General features: G+C 54.8%; 2 protein-coding genes across 2 annotated transcripts in view; one reads left to right on the plus strand and one right to left on the minus strand.

Annotated features, from left to right (window-relative positions):
- The window catches only part of WNK4 (WNK lysine deficient protein kinase 4), an 18,420-nt gene extending 1,261 nt beyond the window's left edge, over positions 1-17,159 (plus strand). Inside the window, exons 3-21 of the mRNA XM_045299454.1 lie at positions 11-315; positions 1,586-1,758; positions 2,686-2,906; positions 3,195-3,352; positions 3,853-3,941; positions 4,016-4,232; positions 5,539-5,806; positions 6,026-6,147; positions 6,368-6,426; positions 6,510-6,627; positions 6,920-7,036; positions 13,477-13,614; positions 14,791-14,845; positions 14,969-15,483; positions 15,567-15,627; positions 15,734-16,151; positions 16,251-16,450; positions 16,602-16,699; positions 16,814-17,159. Of these exons, the coding sequence (XP_045155389.1) occupies positions 11-315; positions 1,586-1,758; positions 2,686-2,906; positions 3,195-3,352; positions 3,853-3,941; positions 4,016-4,232; positions 5,539-5,806; positions 6,026-6,147; positions 6,368-6,426; positions 6,510-6,627; positions 6,920-7,036; positions 13,477-13,614; positions 14,791-14,845; positions 14,969-15,483; positions 15,567-15,627; positions 15,734-16,151; positions 16,251-16,450; positions 16,602-16,699; positions 16,814-16,816 (3,335 nt within the window). The 3' untranslated portion in view covers positions 16,817-17,159. The remainder of the gene's footprint in view (positions 1-10; positions 316-1,585; positions 1,759-2,685; positions 2,907-3,194; positions 3,353-3,852; positions 3,942-4,015; positions 4,233-5,538; positions 5,807-6,025; positions 6,148-6,367; positions 6,427-6,509; positions 6,628-6,919; positions 7,037-13,476; positions 13,615-14,790; positions 14,846-14,968; positions 15,484-15,566; positions 15,628-15,733; positions 16,152-16,250; positions 16,451-16,601; positions 16,700-16,813) is intronic.
- Positions 17,160-17,716: 557 nt separating this feature from the next.
- LOC101659437 (cytochrome c oxidase assembly factor 3 homolog, mitochondrial) lies at positions 17,717-18,775 on the minus strand. Its single transcript, XM_004707187.2, has 2 exons — positions 18,540-18,775; positions 17,717-18,205 (listed from the first exon to the last, which is right to left on the minus strand). Exons 1-2 carry the CDS (start codon positions 18,754-18,756, stop codon positions 18,099-18,101), a joined length of 324 nt encoding a protein of 107 aa, XP_004707244.1. The 5' UTR covers positions 18,757-18,775; the 3' UTR covers positions 17,717-18,098.
- Positions 18,776-18,924: the final 149 nt, after the last annotated feature.

Genomic DNA, 18,924 nt, shown 5'->3' on the forward strand with positions numbered 1-18,924 from the left:
CGCTCCGAAGAGCCCCCCGAGAGCACGTGGGCCGAGGGAGCCCCCGCGAAGGCGGCAGCCTCGTCTCTCTCTGAGGTCGCGGGCTCCCCCGGGGTCCCGGGCTCTGGGGAGCCGCTCAGGATCCCCGAAGCCACAGCCCGAGAGCGGCGCCGGGAGCTGGAGGAGAAGGAGGACACGGAGACGCAGGCTGTGGCCACATCCCCGGATGGCCGATACCTCAAGTTTGACATAGAGATCGGACGTGGCTCCTTCAAGACGGTGTATCGAGGGCTGGACACGGACACCACGGTGGAAGTGGCCTGGTGTGAGCTGCAGGTGCGGCCGGGCGCCCCCTCGGTGCACCTGGGAATGGGATTCTTTGCGTGTCCTGGGCTGGGACCTGGGACAGCCGCAAGGAAGGGATATGTTTTCCCCCTGCTCTCCTTGCTTTGACGATCCATGAGCCCTCTTGACTCTGGGCTGCAAGAGAAACTGAGGCAGGTGGTGTGCAGGTGCTCCCCCGGGGACAAGCCATTACCCCTCCCCATTTCCGTGTTCATTGCCCAGAGGTGGAGGTAATGATGGGAAAGTAGGTGGTCGTTCCCATCTCCTGCCGTTGGGATCCACTCTATCACCCCCTTTCCCTTGGTGCTGAGACCCTCAGTGAGACCCTGGAGGAGGCCAGGAGTGGGGGCAGGCTCCCTTCCACCTCTCGGAGACACAGGCTGGGGACTGTGTGACAACACGAGTCACTGGGAGAGCCCTTCTGGGGCAGACTTTGGTGGGGAGGGATTAGGAGATTGGTCTGAGTCCAGCCCTGTTCCTCAGTCCACTGATGACCTGGGCTCTTCCTTCAGGAGCCCAAAGGTGCTGAACCTAACGGGCTTTAGAGAGATGCTCCGCGCTCACCTTCACATAGGAATAACCAGTCAAATCCTGGCGTTGGAGCCTGTAAGGGTCCTTCCCTCTAGCCCTGGAACACAGCTCACCCCTTGCTCCTGCCAGTGCCACGCCCTGGACTCTGGGCCAAGAGAGGCTGCCAAACCTGGTGGGGGCAGGGGGAGCGAGGGGGGGAGCAGGGAGGAGGATGAGACCTGGCCAGACAGCTAGAGGGGTGAGTAGTCTCCTGGCACCCGGTCCTGGATCCTGTCTTTCTTTCTTTCGCCTCCCTCCACAGTATTCCCACCTCCTGTCTGGATCTAGCAGTGCCTAAGTTATGGGGCCAGCCCCCTTCCAGGCCCCAATTCCCTCCCTGTCCCCTGCCGGCTTGCTGCCTGTCCGCTGCCAGCCCCTGGGCGCCCCCTCCCGCCCCATGGCCGGCTGAGCAGCCACAAAGACGCTATTGAGCTCTGGGCTCCTAGACCTGGGCTGTATAAAAAGCACTTGTGTCCAGCAGGGGTCCAAGGTGGGCGTGTCCTTGCAGCCACCCCAAGTGGCCTAAACTGAAGTTCTGAAGTTCGGGGTCCCTACCCATTGGGCTGGCCATCCCTCCAACCCACCAACATGTCTTCACCAGCCCTCACTTCTCACCTAGCCCTGCCCTTGTGTGCCCCATCCCTCTTCATAGGGGTACTGGGCCTGAGGGGACCCCTCCTCCATCCCGCAGACTCGGAAACTGTCTCGGGCCGAGCGGCAGCGCTTCTCGGAGGAGGTGGAGATGCTGAAGGGGCTGCAGCACCCCAACATCGTCCGCTTCTACGACTCATGGAAGTCTGTGCTGAGGGGCCAGGTTTGCATCGTGCTGGTCACCGAACTCATGACCTCGGGCACGCTCAAGACGTGAGCTCTGCGTCTGACTCGGGGAGGGCTGGGAAGTGGCCCCACTGCTTCCTAACTTTCCCCAGCTTCCTTGTATTCCGATCATCCTCCGGGTCCAAACCCGACTTACCCGACTTACCCGCCCTGTGGCTGTGCCCCAGTGAGCGGCAACTTCGAGTTGACCCAGGACTCCACCACAAATCGGGGCTTCTGCCCCAGGCCCCTGGCTCTCCCTCCTCACTCTGCCTCACCTACTCCCGGGCCTCTCAGCTTCCACTGCCCACCCATAACAGCCTCCTGTGGTCTAGTCCCTACTCTGCCTCCTTCAAGACCTCCTGCCTTCTGGACCCTACTGGGGATCAGACCATCATTCTCAATCCCAAATGCGACCGCCTCACCCTGCTCTTTAAAACCCTGCAAAAAGCCCTTCCCACAACCCTAGGCATCAAGCCCACACTGGCTACCCTGCTCACTTTCAGCCTAAGGTTTGGACAGACCGAATTTAATTTCCAGCACTGCCCCCCCTCCCAGCTCCCTCCCCCTGCCTTTGAACACCGTGTCCCCTCTGTCTGGAAAGTCTCCATCCCTTCCCCTTTCACCCTTGAACTCCAACTCAACCTTGAAGGCTCAACACAAAAGTTATTTCCTCTGTGGAGAGCTCCCCCTAGCTCACTCAGGAAACTTAATCATCCCTTCCGGCCTCCACAGCACCTTGGCCTTAGCCCTATCTGTCCATTTACCTCCCTGTGGGTTTGGAAGCCTAGTGTGTCTACCTACCCCACGCTCAGACTCAATTTCTCCCTGCCCCAGGCGCTAGGTTGGGAGAAGCTGCGCAGGTGGCGGTGTGGGTGGGGTAAGAGGAGGGAGGGTTGCTGGTGAGGCCCCCTACCCCTACTCCCCTCACCTCCCCGCCTGGACCCTGCCTGTGCTGTGTGCACCTTCCCCCAGGTACCTGAGGCGGTTCCGAGAGATGAAACCTCGGGTCCTTCAGCGCTGGAGCCGGCAGATCCTGCGGGGCCTTCATTTCCTACACTCTCGAGTCCCCCCCATCTTGCACCGGGATCTCAAGTGTGACAATGTCTTTATCACCGGCCCCTCGGGTTCAGTTAAGATTGGGGACCTGGGCCTGGCTACGCTCAAGCGCGCCTCCTTCGCCAAGAGTGTCATCGGTGCGTCCTCACACCATTTCTACCTCCCGCTCTGGGGACCCCAACCCCCACACGCATAGTCCCTTGACATCTGAGGAGCTAGAAAATCATGGGGTAGAGGGGGGAAAGCTATGGGACCCACGCCCGCCCCCACCCTTCTCTTTCTCTCTCTCCCTCCCTCTCACACTCACTTACTCTGTTGAGTCACCGAGTCACCACCGGCATCCCGGGGTTCCTAGTTTATAAAGTACCCAAGAGGAGGGACCAGAGGGGGGCCTTGCAGCCTGCTTCCTGCTGTGAACCCTACAGGGACCCCGGAGTTCATGGCCCCGGAGATGTACGAGGAGAAGTACGACGAGGCTGTGGATGTGTACGCATTCGGCATGTGCATGTTAGAGATGGCTACCTCTGAGTACCCATACTCCGAGTGCCAAAATGCCGCGCAAATCTACCGCAAGGTCACTTCGGTGAGAAGGGGTGGGGGGGCTGAAGGCATTCCGGGTCCCCCTCCCATTGCCCTGCCCTATCAGCCCTTCCTTTGACGAAATGCCTTCTCTTCATGAAAACAGGCTAGACGTAAAAAGGCCTTGCTGCGCCCTGAAGGATTTTGCGTGCATCTGCGCTGCTAACCACCCCCAACCCCTCCCCCGGGCAACCACTTAGAATCTTGATTTGGGTAGCGCTCCCTAGAGGTGACAAACAGGTTCGCAGCCAGCCTTACTTTCCAGCTGCCCCGGGAGGTGAGCAGGGCAAAGGGGTATGCCCTGCATTCTAGAAATAAGAAAACGGGCGCAGCGGGAGCCACATTCAAGGTCACACTGCCATCGAGGGCTGGGGAATGGGATTTGAGATCGACTCTCCCAGTCGCGGTCACCAAGCTTTGCCACTGCCTCGGACGGGTGGGGGTCGTCTAAGCAAGAAATGGGGCGCCTAGGGACGCAGGCTTCAGGCCGCCCACCTCCTGCAGGGCACAAAGCCGAACAGCTTCTACAAGGTGAAGATGCCCGAGGTGAAGGAGATCATCGAGGGCTGCATCCGCACGGACAAGAACGAGAGGTGGGTGCAGGGGGCCGGCCGGTGGGGCGCGGGGCGCCGCGGGGGGCTCGGCTCACGGCGGCAGGGGCCCCCAGGTTCACCATCCAGGACCTCCTGGCGCACGCCTTCTTCCGCGAGGAGCGCGGCGTGCACGTGGAACTGGCCGAGGAGGACGACGGCGAGAAGCCGGGCCTGAAGCTCTGGCTGCGCATGGAGGACGCGCGGCGCGTGGGGCGGCCGCGCGACAACCAGGCCATTGAGTTTCTGTTCCAGCTGGGCCGGGACGCGGCCGAGGAGGTGGCCCAGGAGATGGTGAGAGCAGGGGAGGGCTGGGGCTGGGCGGGGGCCAGGGGGACCAGTTGTAGATTTCCTTTTCTGGAAGCTCTCCAGGGGGCGTTTGCGCTTTCTGATCAATTTTTCTGGAATGCCTTTCTGTCTTATCCATTTATTTTCCCCTCTAGTCCTTTTTCCTTCTCTACTTCCAGAAACACCAATTTCAGGAAACCTTGGCCTTTAGAATTAAAATTAAATGCTTCCTTCCATTTCCCCCAAGCCTCCCATCACAGCTACCCAAGTACATCCTAAAACCATCCTGATCTTTCTCCTCTGCTAGACCTTAAACTGCCTGAGGGCAGAGACGGTGTTTCTGGCAGTGCTTGGCGCCCGCATGGTAGGAGTTGTTAATAGCACTCACCCGGATGTGGCGCAGAGCACTTTGGCATGCATTTGATTGCTGTGACCAGCATGCTTGGAGGGTAATTTCATCTCCATTTATGGATGAGGAAACAAATCTCAGAGAGGTTGTTTAAGGTCTCGCGGCAAGTAAGTGGCTGGATTTGAACTTAGGAATTCAGATTGCAAGGCAAACCCCTCTGTGACGCCTCCTTACACCATCACTAAAGCTCGTTATTGAGCCAATAAGGAGAAGGCACAGACAAGACGGAGGGCCGCAGAGGCGTTTATAGGAGGTAGAAGATGGCAGGGGAGGCTGGATTAGGAAGGTCTGGGGGGGGGGGGAAGGTGGGATTTTTGCCACAGAAAAATGGCCGTTGAAAGGGTGGGGATCATCTGTGGAGGATCAGCCTGAGAATGTGTTTGAACTGTGGCCTAAGAACAGGTGTGCATTGTGCAGATCAAAAAAGATCAGGCTGGGACCAAATTGTGCAGGGATCCTTGACCTTGTTGCTGTTGATATTTGGGGTGGGGTGATTTTTTTGGCTTGGGGGACTGTCTTGTACACTGTAGGATGCTTAGTAGCATTCCTGGCCTCTACTCATGAGATATCAGTACGACCTCTATCCCCAATAGTCTCCAGATACTAGGGAATGTCTCTCTTCCCCACCCTTAGTGTATAGTCCTGAGAACCACTGACTCTCTATACATAACCATACACAGTTCACTAACTCTACATCTCTGGAAAATGGTGCTAAGACCTGCCCCAGACGGTTTCTTGGAGTTTGACAATGATAATGTAAAGAATTGCCAGTTAATGAACACTGGTTATTCAATCAGTGTTGGTACCCATCCACCCTGGAGACCCCAATGAGGTATCCTGATGGATCTTTGAGGGAGGTCTCAACTTGTGCTCCTCAACCGCGCCCCCGCCCCCCAATTCCAGGTGGCTCTGGGCTTGGTCTGTGAAGCTGATTACCAGCCAGTGGCCCGTGCAGTGCGTGAGCGGGTTGCTGCCATCCAGCGAAAGCGTGAGAAGCTTCGCCAAGCTCGAGAGTTAGAGGCCCTCCCACCCCCACCAGGACCTCCACCAGCAACTGCCCCCAAGGTTCCTGGACCCCCCACTGCCTTCCCCCCAGAGCCCGAGGAGCCTGAGGCAGACCAGCATCCGCCGCCGTTCCTCCTCCGCCATGCCAGCTACTCATCTACCACCTGTAAGTCACCCTTCACCTGGGGACTTGGGTCCCAGAACCCTTGACCTCTACCTTCCATCCAGAAGTTCGACCTAGCATTATTGCCCCGCCCTCCACCTCTAGCCAGGAAGCTTCCTCTGGGAAGGATTCCCCCACCCCATCTGGCTCTGTCAGGACCCCTTCTGGACCCCCACTCCCCAGTGTTTCCCCATGTTTTTGATCCCCTCCATCCCCCACCAGCGGATTGCGAGACTGATGGCTACCTCAGCTCCTCCGGCTTCCTGGATGCCTCCGACCCTGCCCTTCAGCCCCCTGGGGGGGTGCCATCCAACCCCGCTGAGTCCCATCTCCGCCTGCCCTCGGTGAGAGGGGGTCACCTGGGGGGCTTCCAGCCTTTCTGATTCTCTGAGCTTTCTTGTTCCTTGTAAAACTCAACCCCGTCACCTGACCCCAGATCCCTGGTAACCCACCAGGCTTATCCTTGCCAGTGCTGTCTCCCTAGGACCCAGCATCCAAGTCCCGGGCTCTGGAGATCCCCACGGCTCTTTGCCCCAAGTCTCACAAACCCTTGTCCTGTTTCAGGCCTTCGCTCTCTCCATACCACGTTCTGGCTCTGGCAGTGACTTTGCCCCAATGGACAGGTATGTGCTGGTGGGAGCTGGAGTGGACGCTGGGGTTCTTGGGTCCACTTGGCTACCACCCACCTCTCATTCCTCTTGTCCAGCTATGCTTCGGATGTGGCATCGGGCCTTAGTGACCTAGGCGAAGGGATGGGGCGGATAAGAAGAGCCCCGGGGAGAAATCTCCGGCGCAGACCCCGATCCCGGCTGCGGGTCACGAGTGTAAGGGAAGGACGCAGGAGAGGAAGAACCTGGACAGCCGGTGGGGTGGGGTGGGGTGGGGTGGGGAGCCGGGAGGCTATCTGGAAAATGCAAGGAGCCATGTGTGACATGGTATGCAAGAGACAGTCGTCTAGATTCTAATACCCTCATTTGGGCATGGGATTGGCTTCTCTCCAGTTCCAGTCTGACCACTGACACTTGGCTACGGGGAGAGGGAGGGTGGGAGGGTGAGCGACAGGCGATGAGGGCAGAGGACTTGACCTCCCTTCCTCCACTTGCTTTGACTCTGAAGGTGTCCGATCAGAATGACAGAGTGGTGGAGTGCCAACTGCAGACCCACAACAGCAAGATGGTGACCTTCCGATTTGATCTGGATGGGGACAGCCCGGAGGAGATTGCAGCCGCCATGGTGAGGAGGACAGGGTGTTTGGGTCAAGAGACCCCCCCCTGCTGAGGCGCCCTGGTGTTGAACCCTGCCCCCACCCAGGCCAGTTATTGACTGGTTGACCCTCAGCAAAGTGACCCTAAGGAGCCTTTCCTCTTGGGGAGAGTTCTATTTAGCTAGTGAGGTCTGACTTCGTAGCTGGTAATCGGAGACTGATATGGACTGGGTATCCACACTGGGCATATGGACTGGGTATACTACGTGTGAAGTGCGTGCTAGGCGCCCAGTCCTGGGTCTCCAACAAGAGCACCAGCGGGAGCAGCGGGACGAAGAGGGGCAGCAGATGGGTAAGCAAGGCAGTGGGCAGGGCGTCTTTTGGTGTCACATGTATATGCTGAGTGAGCCTGTAGGGCAGAGTAGAATTTCCCCACAGGGCTTCCCAGACTGTCATTTTCATTCCGTTCTTTCTTTTCTTATTGTGACTTGTGTGAACGCACCTGAGAACACTGGTCTTCCAGTCCACAGTGTGTGCGCATCTTGCTTGGATCGCAGTCCCCACCTTCACTGCACTCCGCCTGCTTCCTCCCTCTGTCTACCACCGACCCCTTCCTGCATTCTGTCCCTTCCTGCCTTCGCAGCTTTATCCCTGAGCAGACGCTGCCCTTTGGATCTCCTGTGGTTAATTGCGGTCATGAGTGAGTATCTCTCTGGTGGTATGGCTAACCTTGGAGGCCTCTTGTCTGAGCCATGAGAGTTTTAGGCTTAAAAGATGTCTAAAGGCCATGGTCTCAGGGGTCCCACCAGGCTCTGTCTGACCAGTAAGCCTAGTCCTCTTTATGGTCTTTGAGTTTTGTTTCACATTTTTCTCCCATTCGACCCAGGTGCCCCTACTGTGATCCCCTGCAGAGTGGTTAGCGGTGTAGCCGGGCACCATCTAGTTCTTTTGGTCTCAGGGCCACGGATACTGGTCCATTAGCCTTTTGGACTAATTGTTTCCTTGTGTCTTTGGCTACCTTCACTCTTCTTTGTTCTGGACGGAGAGAGACCGATAGTTGCACCTTCTATGGGAAAGACCCTTTCTCGCTGCATCAGCAAAGATGTGGGTATTGGGGAAGACTTAGGGTTGGGAAGTCTTCATGAGAGACCAATGCCATTGGAAGCAAGTGTCCCTACAGGAAAATCATGGAAAACAAGGCTGGGCAGGTAGTGTGAGTCCAGAATATAGAAGGTCTTAAGAGTCACCCAGACTGTAAATATTTTAAGACCATTCTGCCATGTGGAATGGCAGAGAGGAATTGCGGGTAGGGGAATTCAGCTGGGAGGTGGACTCAGGAAGTCAAATGTGGACCGTGAGAGACTAGACCATGGTAAGAGGAAGAGGAATGAATCTGAAGGTTGTCTCAGGACAATTGATTATTCTGTCTTGCAAAACCTGCTGCTATAGTACAGTACACATAGTAGATGCACAACAAATATTTGCTGACTTGATGTGATAGGGAATGAGAGAGAGAAGATGTTAAGGGTAACTTATAGCTTAGAGAGACTAGATAATGGGAATAGGGAGAGAGGGAGTTGGAAATGAAGGGATCATGAAGAACTTGAGTGAAGAGGTCCAGCTACAAGAAGACCTTCTCTAGGATGGATCAGGCAAGCCTGAGAGGTGGATTTAAGGGTCATCAGCACACAGATCAGGTCCACAAAGCCAGAGGCTTGAGGGCCTGAGAGTGCATCTCAGTGGCTTGCCCACTGAGAAAGAGCAGGCAGCGGCGGGGTGGGGCAGGGAAGGTCATTAGAAGGACACTGGAGGAATCTGAAAAATGTGAGTAGAAACTGCGTGAGGAGGGAATTTCAAGGAAGTGACATAGGGTGAAGCCGGGGCAGTCCCACCCTGGGTTTTGTTGGAAGAAGGGCTTGGGGTGAGAGTGGGGACAGTGGGTTGCAGCCACTGGGGTAAAGGAAGTGAGAGAAAGCCTCAGGCTTCACGAACTCTCACTGAAGCCCCTCCATCATGCCACTCACATTGTGTGCCGGCCAAAGACCAAGTCTCACACAAGACTTCGCACCTTCCACCAAGCCACCTGACCCTTCCAGGGCTTCTCTCTAGCTACACTGGTTTTGGAACGGTCCAGCATCCAAAGAGGTTGGGTGCCTTTCTGTGCCTGTCTCTATCCAAGCAGGAATCTCTTGCTCTGAGATTCCTTTGCTACTGGCTTTCAGGCCAACGCTGGTCCCATGCAGCCCAAGTGTCCCCACCCACGAACCCGAGGTCAATTCCCCTTTTCTCACCCTCTTACCAGCCCACCCTCTACTCTATGTAGTGTTTTATCCCAAAGTCTGTAGTGACTGCCTATGACTACAGAGTAAGGTCCAAATTCCAGAGGTAGCCTTTCAAAGGAACAGCACTTTCAAGTACACTCAAGGCCTCGCTATTTGGTGAATGTGCCATTCCCATTCACAACCCAGAGCTCCTGCTCACGTGCTTCCCCAGGCCAGGCCTCGACCTCCTGATGAGCAGTGTGGACGAGCAGAGGGTGGACTTTCACCGAAGACAGGCCCGAGTTCAAATCCCTGCTCCATCATGTACTAGCTCAGTGAACTTGGCCTAATCTCTTTCGTTTTTTCTCTTTTATTTATTTTTCGCTTCTTATTGTGGACTGGGTGACGTTTTACAGAGCGGATCACTTTTCTGTTCACGTCAGACGAATTTTGTTTCATCTCATTGGCCGCAGTCCGTCCTCCTGATGTTACCCCATTTATCCTCCTCCCTCCCTGTGTTCCCGGTTTCCCGCCCTCCTCCTTTCCTAACGCCTCTGAGCTTCGTCCTTGAGTGAATGCTGCCTGTTTGACTGTACGTGGTGGGTTATTCGAAGGTGTGTGTATCTCACAGTGTCATCATTCCTGTTATACATCTGTCTTTTGTTTGGCTGAAGGCTGCTAACCACAAGATCAGTAGTTCAAATCCACTAGCCACTCTCTGCGAGAAAGATGAGGTTTCCTGATCCTGCTCCTAAAGATTTACAGTCTCGGAAACTTACAGGGGCTATAAATAGGAACTGACTCCATGGATTGTTTGTTGGTTTGGGGAAGGTATTCCGTGGCTGAAAATTGAGTCATAGGGGTAAATTCCATTTCAGACCTAAAAGGCAACGAAGGGCCAGACTCTTAGAGGTTCTACCAGTTTTTATCTGACCAGGAAGCCTGCTCTCTTGTATGTTTTTGTTCTACATCCTTTAAAGTTTGTTCTACATTTTTCTTCCGCTCTACCTAGGACCTTCCAGCGGGATCCCTTTCAGAGCAATGGATAGAGATCGCTGGGCACCATCTAGTTCTTCTGGTCTCAGGGTCTTGGAGATGGATATTAGAGTGCTCCGTTAGACCAGTGGACTAATTGTTCCCACAATTAGTGTTTAATGTTCATCATTCTTCTTGGCGCTGGACAGAGAAAGGCCAGTAGTAACAACTTAGATCGCTCACTCTGCACCAAGTACGGTATAGAGCACGGTCTCTGTGGACTCTCTTCTATCTTGGTGTCCCCTGAGATGATGACCCTGAGCCCACAGTTCTAGTGACTCATTCCCTCAGTGTGTTTGGTTGTGTCTGCAACGTTTTCATAACAGTGTCTTCTGTGTGCTCCACCCCGTTCGTGGATATATTTGAAGCAAAGGTAAACACCCCTGTCGAATCTGTATGTATATATATGTATACTCCCACTTTCCCTCCCTCACCCCGTCAGCCTGCCTGTCTGTCCAGGTACCTACTCACCCATCACCACCCTTGCGGGACTCTTCATAGACCGAATGTACCTCTGTGGTCGTTCACTTTTGTACTCCTCTCACTGTCTTTCTCTGCCTCGTTCATTTTTTGCTAACCTCACTCTGATTATATGTTGCTTTTCCCTTCAACCAAGTTAACACATGTCTACCTTCCAGCCAGCAACTTCCCCTCCCACCCCTTTCCACCCCTGGTGACCATCAAAGAATTGTTTATTTTAGTGTGAAAGACTTTTCTTAACTTTTTACACCAGTGGTCTCATACGATCTTTATCCTTCTGCAATGGATCTCTTTCACAAAGTATAACACTGCCCATGTTCATCTATGTGGTGCGCTATTTCATAGACCCATTGTTATTCTTTTCATGTTACTTGGTATTCCATTGTGTATCGGTACCATCGTCTGTTATCCAGGGCTGTTTCCATCTTGTTTTGTTTCTTGCTGTGAACAGTGCTACAACAAACATGGGTGCGTGTATATCTATTGATGTCGGGCTCTTTTGGTTTCTTCTCTGTGATACAGACCGAGTAGAGGGATCGCTGGGAGGGAACAGCTTGCTGTGCATGCTGAGATAAGATCGCGCTGCTTTGATCTGCCTCTCTCTAGTGGCTAACGGTGGTGAGCATGTCTGCATATGCTTGCTGGTGGCTTCAATGTCTTCTTTGTCCGAGTGTCTGTTCATGTCCTCTGCCTGTTTTTCAATGGGATGGTTTCTCTTTCTTTTGTTGAAGTCTTGCTGTCCTTTAGAGATTTCAGAGATCACCATAGAGATCACAGAAGGCCCTTGTCTGATATGTCGTAACCCAATTTGTTGTTGTTCCCAGCCTGTCATGCCTCTTTTTGGGAAGCGTATGCTACACCTAAGTGTCTGATCTTTAGAAGGTCTCTCGGCCCCGTCTCGTTTGTCCTCTGCTGTGTGTTTCTCATTAACTTTTATAGTGTATCGATGCCATGCACTTGTCCCTGTCTTTCATTAATGAGCTTTCTAATTCTGGGTTTTACACTTACGTCATTAATCCATCTTCAGTTTGTTTCTCTGTCTTTGGTGTGAGGTGTTGGGGCCTGTTCATTTTCTGCAAGTGGGGCCCCAATTTTGCCAACACTATTTGTAAAAGAGGCTATTTCTTTCCCAATGGGTTTGGCCCTTTGTCAAAGATCAGTGGTCCGCAGGTGGATGGGTTTACTTCTAGGTTCTCAACTCTGTTCCATGGGCCCGTGGGTCTATCGTGGTACCGGTCAGGCGTTCTGGGCTACCAAAGCTGGGCTGTACTAGGCTTTGCCATCAGGAAGTGAGTGGCCTCCCACTTTGTTGTTCTTCTTTCGTAATGCTTTACTTTAGTGATGCATTGCTTTCTATATAAAGTTGGCAGTAAGTTTTCCCATCTCTTTAAAGAAATGGAATCTTGGAATCTAAAGAAATGACGGAACGTTGGAATCTGGATCAGGACTTTGGGCAAGTTTTCTTAACCCCTCTGAATTTTACTAGCTGATTGGTACAATCCAAGTAATGATTCTTCTTTTGAAGCTGGTGTGAGGTTTCCATGAGATACTATATGAGACCAGGGCACACATGGTAGGCCTTCAATAAGAGTTGCTTTTGTTATGTCTTTCAAAACTCAGCTCAAAGGACTTCCTTTGGGAAGCTGTCCCGGCTCCCCCCCTCCCCCCTGGGTGCTATGACTTATTCCCTCTTTGGAAAGGCATTTTTATTGCTACTTCACTCATAAACACCTTACTTATCATGGGCTGACTTGCAGATTGCTGATAATCTACTTGTTTCTTCCACTCCATTCGGGGCTTTTTGATAGCAAGATCTTGTTTCTTGCTTCCCTGCATAATGCCCCGCACACAGTAGGTGCTCAATCAATGTCTGTGGATGTGAACGTGAGCTTTGCCACTTATCTTTTCTTTTAAAAAAAAAGTTTTATTAGGACATAACCCACATATACAATTCAATAATTCAATCAGATCCAGAAGAGTTGGACAGTCATTCCCACAATTGACTTTCACGCCCGTATTCTCCCAACCTCCCCTGCCATACCCCCAAGGGACCATTAATCCAGTTACTGTCTCCATGGATTCGCCCATCCTGGATTACATGTACCAAAAAACATACCAAAACAAAAAAAGTAACAGCAATCATCAGAGGAAAACCTCAATCAAAAAGAAAGCAGAAACTATTAAAAACTAGAACAACAAATGGGCCCAAAGGGAGCCCCAGCGATGAGATGTGAATAACTTTGTGGACTGTGTGTGCACGTGGGCCTGCCTGGTACACTTTGGAAGCAAGAATCCTGCTCAAAAGTACATACTTGTGTTGTGGAAAGAATCCAAACTGCTTTTAGAGAGATGGACTTAGAGGCCTGAGTTCAAATCCTCTCACCTTGGGCAGATTGAGCTTCACCTCTTTGAATAAATCTTAGTCTAAAATGAAGAGTTGAATACCAACCCCAGAAGATTGTTCCTGGTGTTAAATGTGGTCCTATGTGTAAAGTGCCTGCTACAAACCTGCTTCCCAGGGCCATTAGCCCCTTTCCTCTAGACTGCTTTCGCCTTACTCCACCCAGCCCCTGGCCCAGTGGGAACTTACATGCCCCTGTTTCAGGCAGGTGGTGTGAAGGGGGGTTTCTAAAGCTCACAGGCAGGGGGAGGGCCCAGTGGGCAGCTGTCATCCCCCCATCGTCCATCACCAGGTGTACAACGAGTTCATTCTACCCGTGGAGCGGGAAGGCTTCCTGCGCCGCATTCGGGAGATTATCCAGCGCGTGGAGACCCTCTTGAGGCGAGACACAGGCTCTGTGGAGGCCGTTGAGGACACCCAGGAGCCCCAGGTCAGACTCTCTGGGCACCCCCATGGGTGGTGGCCTCCCTACCCGCTGCCCCCACAGCGTCTTGGGATTTAGCTCATCCCTGGGGCTTGAAAACTGGCTCTTAAGCTTTTGGGGTTATGGACCCCATTTGAGAATCTGATAGCCAAGGGTGCTCATCCATAGCTAACACCTTTTTTTTTTCTTAAATCATTTTATTGGGGGTGCTCACAGCTCATCATCATCCATCCATCCATCCATCCATGTGTCAAGCACCTTTGTACAGATGTTGTCATTTTCAGTCTACTTGAGCCCTTGGTATCCTCATTTCCCCCGCCCCCCTCATGAACCCTGGATAATTTATAATTTTCTTTTTCATATCTCACACCGACCGGTTCCCCTTCACCCACTTTTCTGTTGTTTGCCTCCCCCTCACCCCGGGGGTGGTGGTGAGAGGGGTTATATCATTGATTGGTTCCCCCCTTCCCTCTCCACCTTCCTCCTACCCTCATTATTGGTCCTGAGGGATTTATCTGTCCTGGATTCCCTGTGTTTCCAGCTATTATCTGTACCCATGCACATGTTCTGGTCTAGCAGATTTGTAAGGTACAAGTGGGCTCATGATAGTGGGTAGGGAAGAAGCATTAAAGAACTAGAGGAGTTGTATGTTTTGTCAGTGAAACACCTTGTTTTCAACATGCTTTTAACTCTTTATTTGGAAATAACCTCAGAGAAACAAGTTCTAAATAATGTGCAGAGGACTCCTAGCCAGCTTTGCTCAGCTTCACCCTTGTTAATAGTTTACCACATCAGTTTTGTCATTCTCTCGCTTCTCTCTGCATGCATCCATTTTTTTCCCCGGAACCACGTGAGAGTAAGTTGCGGCTATCAAGCCCCTGACCTCCAAAGATGTCCGCACAGACATGTGCGACACTGGTGAAGCGGAACCAAAGCGGGCCACCATTGATCAAACTCATATCCTGGCGAAATAGCCACATGGCAGCCGAAAACCCTCCACCCTAGCTTGTCATGCATTCTTTCCAAAAATCGGGATTTTTTAAAAACGCTGCGGGATGCGGCAATAATTGTTAAAAATCGGGACTGTCCCGCCAAAAGCGGGACGTCTGGTCACCTTACCCTAGAGGCTTGTGGGTCCCTGCTGAAGCAGCTCAGGAGTTAAGCCCTTCCCCTCTCCCTCAGGAGGAGCCGGCACCGTTGTCTGCCCTCTCAGGCCCACTTCCAGACCCTTCCAGCGGTAAAGTCTGAGTTCTCCCCAAGCTCTGGGGTGGGGGTGGGGGGTTGGGTTTCTCCTGGGTGTGCCTGGGAGGGGCCTAAGGGACTGGGGTCTGGAATTTCAGAGCATCCTCTTCCCCAGCAGAGCCCCGGAGCAGCACCTCCCTGGACCAGAGGAGCTGGACGGCCTTCTCTACCTCTCCATCTTCTCCTGGAACCCCATTTTCCCCAGGCAGTCCCCTGTCCCCTTGTCCCCTCTTCCCCATCACTCCTCCCCCGTATCATCCCAGCTCCTCCCTTGGTCCTTCCCAGGCCTCCTCCTATCCCCCCTGCTCTCCGCTTCCGTTGTCCCCCGGTGTCTCCCAGTTCCCAATCCCATCCACCCCGTTTCCTCAGGACGCTCTCCCCCCAAGTTCTCCACCCACATGCCCTCTCAGTTGTTCCCAGGTCCCTCAGAACCACCCTTCCAGCACAGCAGCCCCCCTCCTCTCTCTGGCTAGTGCCTTCTCGCTGGCTGTCATGACCGTGGCTCAGTCCTTACTGTCTCCCTCGCCTGGCCTCCTTTCCCAGTCTTCTTCAGCCCTTCCCAGCCTCCCTGCTCCCCCTGCCCCTGATGACCCAGGACGCCCTCCAGCCCTCACGTCTGAGATGGAGAGCGAGGTGAGTTTAGGAAGCCAAGAGGGACGATCACAGAGGCTCCATTCTGAACACTTCCCTCCTCACTGACCCCCATTACTTTGTAGGTCTCCCCAAATCCTGCTCGGCCCTTCCTAGGGGAAGCCAGACTGGCACCCATCTCTGAAGGTGAGGCTTCTGACCACTGATCGCCTCACCTCTGTCCGTCAGCCCCAGCCCGTGGATTCGTGGCCTGCACTTACTGTCTCCCTCTCCGCCTTCCCCGTCTCCACAGAGGGAAAGCCCCAGCTTGTGGGGCGTTTCCAAGTGACCTCGTCCAAGGAGCCCGCCGAGCCCCTTCCCCTGCAGCGGCGGCCATCCCCGGAGCCCTCTGGTCCTCTGAAGCCTGCCATCCCGCCGCTGGCCTCAGAGAGCTCGGACACAGAGGACAGTGCTGGAGGCGGGCCGGAGACCAGGGAGGCCCTGGCCGAGAGCGACCGTGCAGCCGAGGGCCTGGGGGCTGGAGCTGAGGAGGAAGGGGGCGAGGGGAAGGAGCCCCGAGGAGCAGGCAGCCCCCCACCTCTGAGCCAGCCCACCCCCAGCCCCGTGTGGATGAACTACTCCTACAGCAGCCTGTGTCTGAGCAGTGAGGACTCGGAGAGCAGTGGGGAGGACGAGGAGTTCTGGGCTGAGATGCAGAGCCTGCGGCAGAAGTGAGCCTGGGGGCGCTAGGGGGCTGTCTGGAGCAAGAGGTGGCCTCTGGAGAGCCAAGTGGGGCTGGCCCCCTCACTCCCCTGGCCATCCATCCTCAGGCACTTGTCAGAGGTGGAGGCTCTCCAGACGCTGCAGAAAAAGGAAATTGAGGACTTGTATAGCCGGCTGGGCAAGCAGCCCCCACCGGGCATCGTGGCCCCGGCTGCCATGCTGTCCAGCCGTCAGCGGCGCCTCTCCAAGGGCAGCTACCCTTCCTCCCGCCGCAACAGCCTGCAGCGCTCGGACGCCCCGGGCCCTGGTGAGACCTCCACGGCCCAGCTCCCATCTTTGCCCTCCCTACCACGCTGGCTTTCTGGCAGGCCCTGAGGGTCTTGCCCCTCGGTTGGGGGGGGGCGGACTAGCTCCCCTGGGCCCCTCCCTTACTCAGCACTTTCCCGCCCCGCTCCCAGGCATCATGCGAAGGAACTCCCTGAGTGGCAGCAGCACCGGCTCCCAGGAGCAGCGGGCAAGCAAGGGGGTGACATTCGCCGGGGATGTTGGCAGGATGGTGAGGGGGGGGCCCAAGGGCGGGAGCGCCCAGGGAGCGTTAACACTGCAGCGCCGCCCTCCTTCCTTCCACCCCACCCCGGCGTTTCTACAGCACGCTTTCTTTTCCCTCCAGTGAACTCAGAGCAGAAGCCGGTGGCTCCCAGAGGGCTCGCAGAATCTGCTGCTTTTGTGCCTCACACATCTCAGCAAAGAGGACCCAGCACTGGGAGGGGAGCATGGTGCCAGGGACGTGGACAGTGTGGGCCCTTTCTAGGGGAGAGGCAGACACAGGGAAACTGCTGTAAAAGGTGTCAATTCTGCCATCATGTCTCCTCAAACCGGCGACCTCCCCAGGCGAGGGTCAACCACTAAGCACTGCCCCCCAAGCCCGGATGCTTCCAGATGCCCGGATGCCCATTCCCAGCTGGGTATGTTCTCACATGAGACTTAGCCGCAGCCAATAAACATGCTGGAAACCAGGACTCTGGATTATATCTGTCAGGCCTGTGGACAAAGACTTGTGGGGTGAGGCAAGGGAGAGTCGAGAAGGGGCTCTCCTCTCACAATGGGAGACAGGTAGAAGCTGCCCCACCCTCTGGCTACCTCCCAGATCATGAGGAAAGGACCAGGTCAACGATGCTCTTGAACATGCCAACATCCACTCTAGGCTCCACCCTTGGCCTGCACAGGCAGGCCCCGTAGTAGTCACAAGAAGGAAGACTGTTCTTCATCCACCTGTCGCTCGAGGTGTGGGAAAGACCAGGTAGAGGAGAAAAGATAAAGTTCAGTGTTTGAGGTCAAGGAAGTGGAGACCAGAGAATGACTCTCCGCCTACCCCCAGACCTGGTTCAGGCTCCAACAGCCCAATGACCTGCCATGATCTCTCTCTTAAATCAGGTGGAAAGATCTCACAGAAAAAGTAAGTCTAGTTAAACATTTACAGCTCCCTGGGGCAATGCCACAGCCAGTTAGTGCCCGCAAAGCTTTCCACCATCAAATGCCTTGTAGTCTCTTAGCCCCACCACACTCACTTGGCAACAGGAGAGGTGACTCAGTTTATTATATTCAACTGGACCCCATCATTCCCACATCAGGCTCCAATACAGCTAGGAGTTGCCACCTCCCACCCCCATACCAGTCACACCTCAGCTCTTAGGAAAAACCAGGGTTATACAATCATCAAACAAGGAAAACAAACTACAAGATGGGCCTGGCCACTGCCCACGGGGAGTGTGGGGTGGACAACGTCCCTTTTGCGATGGTGGACTGCAGACGTCTCCAGCTGCTGGGGTTCAGGCATGGCGTGAGGTTGGTTAGGGCAGCCATGCCGCGAGCAGCTTCATTTTCTGCGGGATCGCGGAGCGTCATCCAGCTTGTGAAGGGGCTCGGCAGGCCGAGGCGCATGACGGCCATCCGGATCAGGGGCCTGACGCTCGAGCCGTGGCTCGGGCTCGGGCAGCTCTGGCCTCGTCCTCCAGCTCATCTAGGAAGCGCTCCTGGGACACCGAGTAGAAGGTGTAACCATCTGCGGGCCGCGTTCAGGAAACCGCTTGGAATATGCTCACGATGCTGCTTTACCCTCGCCCGACTTCTGAGCCCAACTCCGTTTTTATGAATACCTCGTATTAGAAGAGGATCACCCTCCCCCCCAAAAAATAAGGGAGTCCCTTTGAAATGGTAAAGCAAGCATTACACGCCCTCTCACTTGATTCACACACAAGGGATTCCCCCCGTTTTACCCAAACCTTAAACACTTGGCCCGCTATTGTTCGGTGAAAAGTGGTTGCGAACGTCACCGCTCGGGTCCCTTCTACGTCCCCACAAGCTCCTCCCGGTCCCCACACGGGAAGATCGGATACAAATAGCAAGCACCAGGGCCCCGATGCCCAGGCCGGTCACGATGTTCCGGGTCCGCCGCTGGGGCAGCGTCTTCTGCCACTGGGCGAGTTCCACCTGCCGCATGAAGTGCAGCTGCGAGGGAGTGAGTTTCTCCCGGGTTGGGTCGATACGCTGAGCCACCGGGCCCTTCCCGCTACTAGGATTTAGAGGGTCTCCTCCAGCGCCGGACGCCGCCATACTGCTACGGCTACTCCGAGTCCCGGGCCACGGGGCTCCCTGGGAATAGTAGTCCTTGGGCGCCGCAGGGGACGCTGGGAGTTGTAGTCCGAGAGGAGGGGGCGCTCTGTGATTGGCTGAGCGGTCCGCGGCCGTTGAGGAGGGGCGGGGCGAGGAGTGCGGAGGCTG

This window comes from Echinops telfairi, unplaced genomic scaffold (assembly GCF_000313985.2).
Source record: "Echinops telfairi isolate 266 unplaced genomic scaffold, ASM31398v2 ScPeMD7_7458;HRSCAF=8496, whole genome shotgun sequence".
In the NCBI taxonomy this organism is placed as follows: domain Eukaryota; kingdom Metazoa; phylum Chordata; class Mammalia; order Afrosoricida; family Tenrecidae; genus Echinops; species Echinops telfairi.